This window comes from Anticarsia gemmatalis, chromosome 13 (assembly GCF_050436995.1).
Source record: "Anticarsia gemmatalis isolate Benzon Research Colony breed Stoneville strain chromosome 13, ilAntGemm2 primary, whole genome shotgun sequence".
NCBI lineage: Eukaryota > Metazoa > Arthropoda > Insecta > Lepidoptera > Erebidae > Anticarsia > Anticarsia gemmatalis.
Genome location: NC_134757.1, coordinates 4,101,844 through 4,115,198, shown reverse-complemented (window position 1 = coordinate 4,115,198; position 13,355 = coordinate 4,101,844). Strand labels below are relative to the sequence as shown.

The 13,355-nt window shown below is 36.0% G+C and overlaps 4 protein-coding genes across 6 annotated transcripts; 1 reads left to right on the top strand and 3 right to left on the bottom strand.

Moving 5' to 3' along the window:
* Window positions 1-18: 18 nt before the first annotated feature.
* EMRE (Essential MCU regulator) lies at window positions 19-1,018 on the bottom strand. The gene has a single exon (XM_076122030.1). The coding sequence runs from the start codon at window positions 932-934 to the stop codon at window positions 662-664; it is 273 nt and encodes a 90-aa protein (XP_075978145.1). The 5' UTR covers window positions 935-1,018; the 3' UTR covers window positions 19-661.
* Window positions 1,019-1,177: 159 nt separating this feature from the next.
* On the top strand, window positions 1,178-5,690 carry Gga (ADP-ribosylation factor-binding protein Gga). Its single transcript, XM_076121595.1, has 8 exons — window positions 1,178-1,318; window positions 1,403-1,701; window positions 1,868-2,134; window positions 2,783-3,020; window positions 3,414-3,731; window positions 3,821-3,947; window positions 4,111-4,672; window positions 4,775-5,690. The coding sequence occupies exons 1-8, from the start codon at window positions 1,282-1,284 to the stop codon at window positions 4,988-4,990; spliced, it is 2,064 nt and encodes a 687-aa protein (XP_075977710.1). The 5' UTR covers window positions 1,178-1,281; the 3' UTR covers window positions 4,991-5,690.
* Window positions 5,691-5,745: 55 nt separating this feature from the next.
* On the bottom strand, window positions 5,746-9,257 carry Lst8 (MTOR associated protein, LST8). 3 transcript variants are annotated; one of them, XM_076121597.1, is made up of 8 exons: window positions 9,039-9,257; window positions 8,836-8,980; window positions 8,587-8,739; window positions 8,419-8,480; window positions 8,044-8,197; window positions 7,511-7,701; window positions 7,110-7,252; window positions 5,746-6,936 (listed from the first exon to the last, which is right to left on the bottom strand). In XM_076121597.1, exons 2-8 carry the CDS (start codon window positions 8,959-8,961, stop codon window positions 6,821-6,823), a joined length of 945 nt encoding a protein of 314 aa, XP_075977712.1. In that variant the 5' UTR covers window positions 8,962-8,980; window positions 9,039-9,257; the 3' UTR covers window positions 5,746-6,820. The 3 variants fall into 3 exon arrangements, with proteins under 3 accessions (XP_075977712.1, XP_075977711.1, XP_075977713.1); XM_076121596.1 differs by having other exon boundaries at window positions 8,836-8,969; XM_076121598.1 differs by having other exon boundaries at window positions 8,836-8,963.
* Window positions 9,258-10,695: 1,438 nt separating this feature from the next.
* Window positions 10,696-12,984, bottom strand: LOC142977580 (high mobility group protein D-like). The gene is made up of 4 exons (XM_076121553.1): window positions 12,828-12,984; window positions 12,027-12,189; window positions 11,803-11,943; window positions 10,696-11,707 (listed from the first exon to the last, which is right to left on the bottom strand). The coding sequence occupies exons 2-4, from the start codon at window positions 12,174-12,176 to the stop codon at window positions 11,639-11,641; spliced, it is 360 nt and encodes a 119-aa protein (XP_075977668.1). The 5' UTR covers window positions 12,177-12,189; window positions 12,828-12,984; the 3' UTR covers window positions 10,696-11,638.
* Window positions 12,985-13,355: the final 371 nt, after the last annotated feature.

Sequence of the window (13,355 nt, the reverse complement as noted above, 5' to 3'; positions counted from 1 at the left end):
GTCAAATGAAAGACTGAATCATGCCATTATCTCATTTATTTGAACCTTTCATCTATAAAATATTAAGCACAAGTGTGATGAGATTACACAGAGTTTATTGCTACATTTGTGAGAGTAACTTGTGACTAGATTAGCAGATATTGCCTTTGTGTTACTTCTTCAACAAATGAAACATGCATTTTATTCACAATGCATTTATTATGAACATGATTTGATTGATTTAGCTGTATATAGACTGCTGTTTTATATATTATGATCATACATTGTATTTATGTAAATCATGTAAATAAGAATAGAATTTTTAATATAATAAATCATTAAATTAGTCAAAATTCATAAATACTGTGTGCAATGGGATTTTGATGTTGAGCACAAAATTTTTAATGTTTTTGTAACAGTCCTTATAATAAAAAATTTAACATTAAAATGAGTCTTAATATAATTATACCCGCATTAAGCTTACAAATCTGAAACATAAGTCAACAATCAATACATGTAAGGCATAAGTTTTATAAAAATATAACATCATTTTTAAAATGTTGAAAACAAACTACTTGTCTACTGAATCACAAAATGTTTAAACTATACTTATTATTAGTGACAATAGCCAACTTGTAGATCCATGAAGAAATATTATAAAGTTTCTATAGCTGTTCTTGTTTTAGTCATCATCGTCGTCGTCGTCAGAGGGCACAAACAGCTCATTCTCTTCTAGGAAATTGGCAATGTTTTTACTAATAGCTGCTCCAATAAGTAGACCAGGCACCACGGCCATCACTATCCCTAGAAGTCCAAATGGTGTCTTCTCAGGCTCAGGTAGAATAGCACCAGTCGGCGTCGTCGTAGCATTCCGCCTTTGCATAGCGTATTCGTTTGCATATTTGGACAGCTTTTTAGATTGAGATATCAGCCGAGATAGCCGAAATAAAGCCATTTTGCGCACAATTTAAAAAAAACCTTTTTCGTATTCGATTATTTTTAGCCAGCTTTTTTTGACAGTCTGGCTGACATATAACCGTGACGTCATTCACCGCATTTCTTGTGTTGCCAGCCTAACATAACTTACTAGGTAGTTTAGGCGATTTATTTTATTTGATCCCACGTATCCAAAGCGGTGTGTAATGTGAACCTACCTTTATACAGTCTTGTTTTAGTTGTCTTTTTCAAGGTAGCAATACTTAATATTGATAATGTCAAACAGGAATATTGAAACGAAATGAACAAAAATCATCATAAATTAATTTATTTGTATTTAATGGAAATCGTTTCACATTAAACAAAATGAACGTTACCTTAACTAGTTTAGAAGCTTTAATTTGTAAGTATTTTCAAAGTAATAAATGTGAGTTTGAGAAAGTTTCGGAGTTTATTATGAAAACGTATTTGTTTTGCCGATTTTTAGTAAAAGCTACTCATGAATCTCTACCGTGTCCGGATGCTGCGGCACTGGAGGCATTTTGCGCCGTGATGCGGGACTCCAGTGAGGGTGGTCAGCTGGCGGCGCAGGCCCTGGCGGCTCGCATACATACGCCGAATGCTCGAGAAGCATTACTCGCTCTCATGATGCTGGATCGTTGTATGCGGCGATGTGACGCAAGTTTTCACGCTGAAATCGGGAAATTCCGCTTTCTCAACGAGATGATTAAATTAGTTTCACCTAAATACTTCGCTGATCGGACTTCGCCTGAAGTAAGAACCCGGGTAAGAAACTGAAATGATTATTTAAGTACCGCAATGTTACGACGCACTGATTTACCAATCAAATATGTTTTCCTCAATTTTATTATTTATTCCTTGGCCTACCTAATTGATAAGCCAACAGGATTATTTTCCTGTTATAATTTTCCTTTTTTTATTGATGTTTTAGGTCCTTCAACTTCTTCATGCCTGGTCTATTGAGTATCCAAAGGAGTCTAAATTTAAAGTTGCCTATGACATGTTAAAGAACCAGGGTGTAGTGAAAGAAACTCCACCACCATTGCCTCCAGAAGACCTGGCACTGCCTAGGAACAGGGCAAAAAGTGCCATATTTGAAGATGAGGAAAAATCTAAATTGTTACAAAAATTACTACAAAGTAAAAAACCTGAAGATCTGCAACATGCTAATAGACTTATTAAAACTATGGTTAGAGAGGTAAGTCATGTAAAAAAATACTATAGCTGTATATTAGCATTATTTATAAAAGCACTACATGCCCTTGCTTTTAACAATTTCTATGTTCAAGGAAGGCATTTACATTCAGATTTACAGAGCCTACTGTTGTAATGTAAAGGTCTTGCATAGGCTGTTATAAGTTTTCAGTTTTATTAAATTATATGAATATGATGAGCATTAACAAAACAATATTTTGGCCACATACATTAATTTGTATTCATCATTCTGTTGTGGCCTTAAAAACCTAAACAGAATCTTATTAGAGTTGCTATGAATTGAAACAATTGTGTCGTCAACATGACACAATTGTTTTAATCAGTTATGGAGATCTTTGATAGGCTACTGATGTACAACAGCACTAACCACCTTTATTAAAATTGTTAAAACAGCTGTTATCTGAGGTTTATTCCATGTAAAGCCTCCACAGCATAATGGTTAAGGTGGTCGCCACTAGTGCATCGAGAGCTCGATTCCCGCACGGAATACATACATACTTGCGCCATTCACAAATAGTGTTTCGGCTCTAGTTGTACTTTGTATCCATTGTTTGTATGTTTGTAAAAGTCTCCGCGATTCTTAGTGCGGGAGTTGCCTTTAAAAAATAAACAAATAAGCTGTCACTAACAGGAGGAACGTCGTAACGAAGAGAGTAGTCGTCGCGCACAGGAAGTCGGTACTGCGCTAGACAGTGCCGAGCTGCTGCGCGAACTGTTGGCGAATGCGGCAGACGCCTCGCCCGAGGAAGAACAACTCATACACGAGCTGCACATGTCGTGTAGCTCTCTCAAACAAGCATTGCAGAGGCTGGCTGCTGCTGACATGACGCAGACGGAAACTGCTGCTGGTTTTACACCCGTTGTTGATGGTAGGCTACAGTATTACCTTATAGATCTAGATCAGAGGCGTTACTAAAATCCAATCTCGGGCAGCTTGAACAACTTTGACACTAGGTTGACCACTAACCATACGACAAACAACAAAAATAGTCCAACAAAATTAGTTTTCCTATCAAAATTCTGTCCATTATGAAATGTTGGTCGAACTATGGTACAAAAATCAAAAAACTGCTCTGCTACCTACTCTGTGTCAGAATAGAATTGAGAAAGATCTTAAATGAACACATTCAATATTTTACGAAATTTATTTTTCTATGATCTCAAAATACTTAAACATGTATTGTTGAAAATATGTGGCACAAATGTTTCGCAAGTAGTGTGTCGAATTCATAAACATTTCATTAATGTAATATGACTTTCAGGTGACATTCTACACGCTAGTGAAGTGTTAGACGAAGTATTTGAAAAATATAACGCATATTGTAAGTATAAGAAGGAAAAGAAAGGGAAAGCAGGAAGCGATACTACTGACCATCCACAAGTAACTAATAGTGAAAGTTTATTGGACTTTGCGGGGGCGAGCGTGGCCGCTGTGAGCGGAGGGAGCGGCGACAAGGGTGTTAAAACTAACTGTTCTGTGACAAACACTGCAATTGACGAGCTTGGTGATATATTCTCCACTGAAAGTACTTCTAAGAATATTGCTGAACCCTTAAAACCTGTTAGTTTGATGCCTACTGGTAAATATAGTCTTTCTTTTATGAATATGTCTTTAAATTCAATTTATAGCTATAAAACAGTGTAATTTAATTTTATGCTTATTTTTCAGAGGATGTAGATCTTTTAGGAGATAAACCAAATAAAGCAGAAGGTTGGAATGAATTAGATTCACTGGGAGAACAACTTATTAAGCAATCACTCCCTGACAATGCTAAGAGGCTTGAGAGTTTCAATGGGTAACACAAAAATATGTATTTATACTATTCCTACACAGGTGTTTGAAAGACTCATTTTGATATTTAAAATACTTCTTGTTAAAAAATATGCGATAAGACTGTGTCAAATCAATTTATGCTCACAACAACTAACTATGAAACTAAGAAATCTTTATTATTTCAGTAAAACAACCAAGAAAATACCTATGAACGCTCTTACGTCGCCCAAACACGAGCCTCCTCCGAACAACGGCGCTCTCTTCGATCTAGACTTCTTTACTACAAAGGCAGAAGACAAAGAAGAACCCAAAGCAGTTGCAGAACCGCGAAAAGTCCTAACTCCGACCGACGACGTCATAGTCGACATCAGTGTAAACCCTTCCACGTCAAACACTAATATAAATTGCAACAGTCCCTTAGACAACATATTGGACCTAAGTGTACCGTTAGAGAATGCCAAAAGTGAACCATTAGAGACTAAGGAAACTAATTCTAAGGAGGAAAAGAGAGAGAAGACTAGTAAAAGTGAAGTGCGACCATTGACAGACATCCACGTGACTTTAGATAGTGTTCAGCCGAGCAGCTTGCCGCCGCGGACCGCCTACGAGGAGGAGGAGGGCGTCACCGTGGTGCTGCACTTCTGCAAGGACAAGCCGCGGCCCGACGTCAACGTCATCGTCGTCTCCACCACCAGCAAAAATACTGTAGCAATACAAGATTATGAATTTCGGTGTGCGGTTCCTAAGGTACTGTTATATGTGTGTGTTTAATTAAATAATAGATGAGGTACTTGCATAAGTACTTACCTCTATAATCATTATATTCTATAATCATTTTTGTATCGGCAGGGTTGCAAGGCACGTCTGCTGACGCCATCAGGCACAGTACTGCCGCCCTACAACAGGTTCCTGCCGCCGCCGGCCATCACACAAGTGTTGTTAATCGGACGCCCCTCCTCGTGTCCTCAAGTAGATCTCAAATTCGTCATAACATACACGACGCACGAAGAAGACACGGTCTCCGAAATAGGTGAAGTTAAAGATCTACCGCTTGAACAAGTATAGTACTATCAAATTGTATTTGTAATCATTTAATATTGATGGCCGAAAGCTTGTTCGATTAAATTTAGATGCTTAATAACCTCGGATGTAATGCGAAAATTTATATAATTAGCTGGATACAAATCGCAAAGCTTACTCGGGGATGAACTGGAAAAAGACAAGTACTTTACTTTAGGACTGAGTGAGATATATAAATTATTTTATAATGTAATTGAATGTATAATTATTTTCTAGTCGAGATTTTATTAATGAATATCGGAAAAAGGCATTTATTTTACATTCCATGTTTCAGTACTTCTCAATATGTGTACTTATTAATATATTATGACTTATTATTGTGTACTTATCATCAGTTGTGTAAGTGTCATTCAAAATGATTTATAACATTATGTATAAAAGTAAATCATGCTAAATTCTTTAGACATTGTGTACAACAGTGTCCACATTTTAAAATGTGTAATTATCACAGTATTATTAGTACATTTATATTGAAACAAAAATATTTAACTACTGTGAAACTTTTGTTGCATTTGATGTACAATTTTAGAATAGTTATTGTTTGTGTTCGTGCACCTTTCCCTCGCCGTGCAATATAACCCTGAATTATAATTTTAATCATATAAGATCTTAGTTACATTTTTACTATTTTTTTTACCTTCCAGTGCTTATTTACAAGTTAAGCTTCGACTTATATTACAAAATATTCTTTCTTGTGGTCGGCACTAACATCTTATTTATTGAAAAAAATAAAAATGCGATTATATATAGTACATTTTATTTTCATTATACAAAATAACTACTTATAATTACTAACAACAATCATTTACACAGTAAATGCATCGAACACATAGTACGAGGTATTATTTAACGTAAGGCCAGATTCCAGGATGACGATAGGACGTTATTCTGCAAAAGAACAGCAAGTTCGAGGTGGCTACATTTCCAGAAAGAGTAAGCCAACTACCAATCAAATCAATTATTAAAGAAAATCTAGTGGCTCTATATTGTAAGAATCATTCCTATAATAAATGCTAAATGAATATTAAAAAACAACGAAGCCAGCAAGTCTTTTATGTATGGAGATTACCAAGTTAAGTGTCCTACTCAACATACAATCAAAGCTTGTGCTACAATCACAAGGGCAATTAACGATATTTACAAATATGATACAAAAGTATTAAAGTAATATTAAAAGGCTTCCTTTCCTGCTACGCTGCATCGGTAACGCATGTCAATGGAACGCATCAAATCGAATCGCTCGTCAGTGTCGCTGTGAAGAGCCCTTTTGAACATGTATGTACTCGCGACTGACGTCAGCGTACAAAGAAATAAGGCCTTAGTACATCTAACATATTCACAAATAAACATATTATTTATTTTACTTTATTTGCAATAGAAGAAAGTTTGAAGCTAACTAAATGGTGTCATAGTATTATAGAATAAGCGAGGTCTTTACCTAAAAGGAAACTAGTTAATGGCACAAAAAGGAACATGTCATATAAATGGAGAATCCTTGGATGGTGATTCGTTTCTATTTCAGCCTTTACACATTTTAAGGTAAATACAGTCTTGTGTTATATAAATAAATAGGCACAAGCATAAATAGTTTCACAATTTAACCAGAAATATAAATGAAAAAGCTAAAAGAAATTGAGTAATCATTGCTGCATGTAATGGACTGAAACCAGTGGCATTACTATTTCATAGTCTTTTAAACTTATTGATGCAGTAGCATTAGCAAGTATACTTTTGAGATTGAACTTTATAAAAAAGCAACTGTTTGTGATCTATAACTATGTACAATTTACATTAAATATTTATCACTGGGAATGCCTAAACAGCCTGATCTCTGAATGCCAGAGCTGTGATGGACTTTTGATGCCCACAATATTCTCGTTCCAGTGTGCCTTTCTCAACGTCCCATAGACGCGCGTAACTGTCGGACGAGCCTGCAAAATATAACATAATTGAAGTAAAGGGAATTAAAAAAATTCCCTTGACCAAGGCAAAAATCAGATACATACTAGGTATCAATAATTTGAAATTGGGTGTGAGATTAGCAAAGAAAACAAGTGCTGAGGGTCTGATAAGTATTTTAGTAATATTTCATGGTGGTACTCACCAGTGAATAGATATCTAGAGTCGATGCTGAAGGCGGCGTCCCACACCCAGCGTTGCGTGTCATTGCGCAGCTCCCTCAGTAGCGACCAATCACTCGTGCGCCACACCTTCGCCGAGCAGTCGCCAGATGTCGTTACTAACATACTGTAATAAAAAATTATCACAATAAAAATCTCATTGAGACTTGCTTTCTTCGAATCATAGCATAACACATTATTCGATGCAACACTGTACAGCAATGTCATCAGATGGTGCTCTAGACTGAAGTTAGCACCAGGGTAGCAGAAACCAATAATATTGAAGTACATAGTATTACAATGCAACGAGTCTTAAACGGGATTGAAAATATAGATACTTATTGAAGTAGCTAATGATGTTAAGGAAAAATTATAAAGTACTTACGTAGAATCAAGACTGAATTTACATCTTAAAGCATATTTAGTATGAGCCACAATGTGCTTGAGTGGCACGGGGTGGGGTGCGGCGCCCCCTAGCGACCACACGTAGCAGTTGCCCTTGTTGTTCACTGCTGCCATCATCTTGCCTTCTGGGTCTATTGCTATGTCTTGGATGGATGCTTCGGCCTCTGGTATCTATAAGGACAAATACATGTATTTTTATGAAAAAACAACTTGGATCACTCACTACTGTTCCAACTAACCAAATATAAACCTCAGCTACAATACTGGCCTTATTTGGAAAGACATAAATTTTTTTGACTAACAAAGATTTCATTTTTCTTCTTAATAAAAATAAAGTACTTAGTTTCTACTTCATAGTCCTTCACAGCATGTTAATGATGAATATCATTGTGAGACATGGAAAGTTAGCCACAAAAGATATATATAAGCACAGTAGTCAGTAATTGAAGCTTATCTACATATCTCTATACAAAGGTCATCTACAGCATGATAGATAAATATGTAATGACTTACTAATTGTTCATTTTGGTCAGTGCGAAGATCCCACATGTGAATGATGCCACTCTGATCACCAACCATGATCTGTGTTTGATCAGGATGTAGCATCACTGCATTCACTGGTGCCTGAACTTGGAATATCTTGGTACACCGAAACTGTGGTGCAGCCCTATAAAACATTTTTTTTTAGTAAGTTATAGACATATTCTTTCTCTGTTATTCATAAAAATATATGAAGTTATGAAAGGTTTCTAAAGAGTTTTGTTTCTTTCAGTCCTTAGCGAAATGAAAAAGAGAAAACATATTATAGTAGTTTTTTAACTAAAATAGGTTTATAGTGTGTTTAGGAATAAGAGAGTTTAAGTTTAGCAGTAAGAAGTAAGTTATTACCTGGGATCCCATATTCTAGCTGTCCAGTCTTCTCCACCAGTGTACATCCAGAGATCATTTTTCTACAACAAAACAATATTTTAGTCAATAACTTAAGTACTTTGTAAGAAGTACAAACTTCATTCTATGTGCTATTTATATCAAGATTAAACAAAGTAAGAGTCTTACTTGAAAGCCTACTCTTGAGACATTTTTGGTTATCCCATCAAAGTTAACGACTGGATCTGGATTAGCACTGGCGAGATCATACATGCGAATGTGCTGGTAGCCACATGCAGCCACCATTTGTCCCGTCGGAGATATCTCCAGACCATTGACTTGCTGGAAACATTTAACTGAAGCATCAGTACATCTGGTGAATTTCTGTTTTATGTACTCAATAATATTTCAGTTTCGATAGTCACTATCAATACTGACAGAATCTGGGTGTTGCATGGTTCGGAGACAGACGCCGCTATGCGCCTGCCACAACTTGATCGTATGATCATATCCGCCAGTGACGAGCGCCACCTGCGAGCCTCCGCCGCTGCCATCTCCCGACATAGCTGCAACTACAGTACTTCTATTAAACAGATAGGTAACTAACTAAACTAAATTTATATCATTATAACCTCAAATACCTTTTCAATTTATTCTCAGAATATGCTTCTTGCGGTAATATTCACGGATACTTTATTTATAGTATAATTGTAAATTTCAAGATAGTAATAGGTCGGTTGTACTTAAAATGCTATCTTGTAATTCTTGTTTTGGAATCATACAAACAAGAAGCATTCATGTCAAAATCAATCAACAACAAAATACAGAAGTGACACTTGACACTACTTGACAGTCCATCCTGACCCTGACAGAATAGTAAAGTGTTGTCTATCGTGAAATATAACTAACTTCGCAGATATGTACTGAGTGCATAAGTAATTATATAGTAACGGATAATCGTTCCAAAAAGAATAAAGCAAAGGTTTCTACTCAATATCCAGAATAACCAAATCATAATAATCTTTGTATAATTCTGAATGGATTGAAATTGAATGCCTTCAGCCCACAGATGAAGCGGGGTCTCAACAGCATTCAAACTGTAGTGTAGCGTGAATGTAGCCCGGCATTCTCTTTTACCTTCAACTACGTATATAGACTCAATTAAATAAAAAGGGGTATTTACATGGTGAAAACTGGAAGCGACTAGCGAGGTAATAGATTTGTCGTACTGCGTACATTACCATTATTCTTAATAATTTAAAGATAGTCTCGAAATTGGTCCATAATCGTATCAAGTGTGTCAACCCTTTGGATATTAGATAGAAAAATAATAATATTATCAGTTTCATGTGTGTTGGTGTAAATTAAATTGAAGGTATCTGGCCGAATTTTCTTTATTTTATTCTATCCATTTACTGTCATTTACTAATGGAATGAAGATGCATAATTTATGAATAAAATAAAGTGATCCCTATCGAACGAAGCCGAAACAATTGTTTAACAGTTTTCATTTGGGAATTTAACACGTTTTACTGCGTGCGCAAAATCGAATAATGAACCAAATTCGATGTGCACAACTAACGCAGAATGCTGCCTATAGCTGCACCAGGTTCCATGAATGTCCATGATAGTAAATAAATAAAGAAATGCGGCAACATTTTTAACACTGCAGTATCGATCGACTGGATACCGCTGTGACGTAAATAACCTCTAGGCCTTTTCTGTCATTATTCAAGCAAGATCAGAAAGCTAAATGAAGTTGACTACTAGATGATAGCTTGTTTTTTACATCACATTAGTTTAATTAGTTATTATGTACTATCTTCGTACACATTGATTATCTATATTAAATAAATTAATGTAAATTGATGACCTGGAGTTCGTATATTACCCCATTAACCTAGATTAATCTTGCACAAATTATTGATTTTCTGGAGGGAAACGCCCAAATGAAATTTAGCTTGTTATGTACTTTTATATGAGCAATGTTTGTTTCATTTTCGATAATACCTACATACACGTGCGAGACGTTTGTAAACATAAATATAATAAGTAGATACCTATTATTTACGTGGCAAAAGCTCGTGTAGCGCGGTCGGTAGCTATATTGCCACGCGGTCAGCCAGTATCACGTGCATGCACAGCATTTCGATGTTTTCCCACATCAGATTAGCGCGCGTCACTACGTTTGACATTGACAGTCTATTACCGCCTCTACTAAAAGGTGTGGAGGAAAGAAAAGAAGTTTGCAAAATAAAGTGGAAGACGATAACTTAGGAAATGGAATGAAAAGACAAATTGAAAAATAGAATATTTTTATATGAAATTACTTTATTGAACATGTAAAATCCGTATTGACATGAGGAATGCTAATTCTCATTTACAAAATAACACAAATGTAAAATTTGAGAGACAAATCACATCGAAAACCTACCTATTAACTAACTAAAAATACAACATACACATCAATTTCCTAGATTATTTAAATTGCCCAGTGGAGAGAAATCTCCACCTTGTTCCTAGCTTAACGTTTGGTACCAGTATCAGCATTGAAATTTACAATGAGAAGAGGTAGGTTTAATTAACAATAAGCCGTCACATACTTCCATGAAATAGTCTCTAATTTTACATGTTGGTATAGTCTGACCAAAACTTCTATGTCCAAATAATGCACACAACTTATCATTACACAGTAAAATATACGGTATTTAGTTCAAAGCACAGCTTTAAAATAATTGTTATACAGCAAATCAGGTAATATTGCAGACATACTAGTTTTGATGAAACCAGTTGAGGTACATCTTAAAAGTGAGCATCCAGTAGTCACAGCGAACTTAACGAGGGAGGGCTAACTGTACAATTCCCCGGTGTATACATGCTAACACTTAAACATTATTTTTTTTTTTTTTGAGGCTTAGAAACCTAGACCCTAGCCAACGGCAGAACTTTCCAAACTCTGCAATCTCCTTACATACTCATCTCTATCATTACTATTAATACTACAAAACATAAGTAGTAGATAACACACTGAAACAATCAACAATTCCATGTGTAGACCAAAAATTAATTGTTATAATGCATCAGAAACATGAGCCAAAATTATAAAATTTTACCCATCAAAATATTAATAAAAAGTGAATTGTCATACAGACTTTGGAAAGTCAGTCCCATTTTACTTTGTAATAAATTAAGTCCAAGTAAATTATTCAATATGAACAGTAATGTCTTATAGGCAGGGAGATCATTCGCTTTCCTCGTCCTCCTCCTCACCCTCCTCATCTTCTGACTCCTCCTTCTTTTTCTTGGATTTCTAAGAACAAGACAAGTTAGAAATGAATCATGTGAACAACAACAACAAAACAATAAACAAAATGGAAGAATATAGTGAACATCGCAGATACTTACAGCTGGCGCAGCCTTCTTGCCCTTCTTCCCTCGCTTTGTTGCCTTTTTGCCGCCACCCTCGCCACCACCACCGTTGGCATTGTACGACTCTAAGTCCTTAGCATATTGCTCCTTAGCTTGAGCAGCCTTTTCCTCCCATTCCTGAACAATTAGAAATTATTAATGTAATAAAAACGTAGGTGTAAAGACAAAGACAACATGTTACTCTATTGGATTATGCTTACGCTCTTGTCTTTCATTGACTTCCAAATCTCTCCTCCCTTCTTAGCAATGTCGGTGACTTTCATGCCGGGATTTTCGGACTTGATAGTCTCTCTTGCACTGTTCAGCCACAGCATGTAAGCTGACATAGGACGCTTAGGCTTGTCCGTCATTTTGACTTTTTTCCTGCAACCAAACAAAGAAAAATGATGTTAAATCTCAAGTAAATTCTTGGCAACAGGTTATGCGAACCATGCTTTGGAGCATCCGATAGGCAGCTAGCCTTCGCACTGCTTATATGGCACAGTAGGGCGGCGTTTTGGCGGGAAACACGTTTACGGCTTTTCTAAGCGAAAATATATATTCCAGATCTCAAAATATACGCAAAACTAGTTAAATGACGTTAAAATACCTAATAAAACTCATATACTATGAAGTAATTAACGAAAATAGTTATCGCCCCATATAACGAGTTCACTGTCCTAAGCTTGGGTCGAAAGAGCCATTTTGTTTTCACGGATTGTGTTGAAAATACGCAATAACTAAAGATGACATAATTACCAAATAATCCGATGACTATTTGCCTATAACTTGTGGAAGAACTGTTTCAGTCCTTCAATAGTAAAGATCCGAGAAATTAATTATTGAAATAAGGCGTCCTTTCCATACCCACGCGTACTAAGGAAAGTACGACGAAGCCTATAGCCATGTTTGAATGCGAATTCCAACGTGGAATGAAATTAATTTCAATGAATCCGGCCGTAATAAACACGAATACACATATTAAAACACTTAACTTTGATTGGAAAAATGATTGGACTTACCTGATGGCAAAAATTTTGAAATTATTTTTGAACTGGTGCACAACCAAACTATAGACGTAGAGAACCAGAAGAAAATGTATGGAGCTCGAAGCAAATGTTCCCAGAGCAAGCTAGCTTGGGGTCGTCTCGCGTCGGTACGAAAGCGCCACCTATCTCGAACGTGATTGGCCCGCAAATACAATGCTACCAACTGCACAAATCTTATGGAGCATCGTGTACTACGTATATCCGTGACGTATCGATTGGATTGTTTATGCCAAAATCAACTTTATGATGCTACGTTAAGATTTATTTTAGCTAGATGTTGCAGCTCTAGTACATTTGCTTGAAAAATTTATTTCGCGATATTTCGAGGAAAATATGTATAGAAACGGGTCAATTTTATCATTTTAACATCCTAAACACACCTCAAGTTATTTATTACAAGTAAAATATTCACACCTACAAAAGAAGTATATCAAAAAATGACCCAGTACACTCAACACCAGACTTCTATCGAAATTAACTCGCGCCCTATTTTAAATGCCG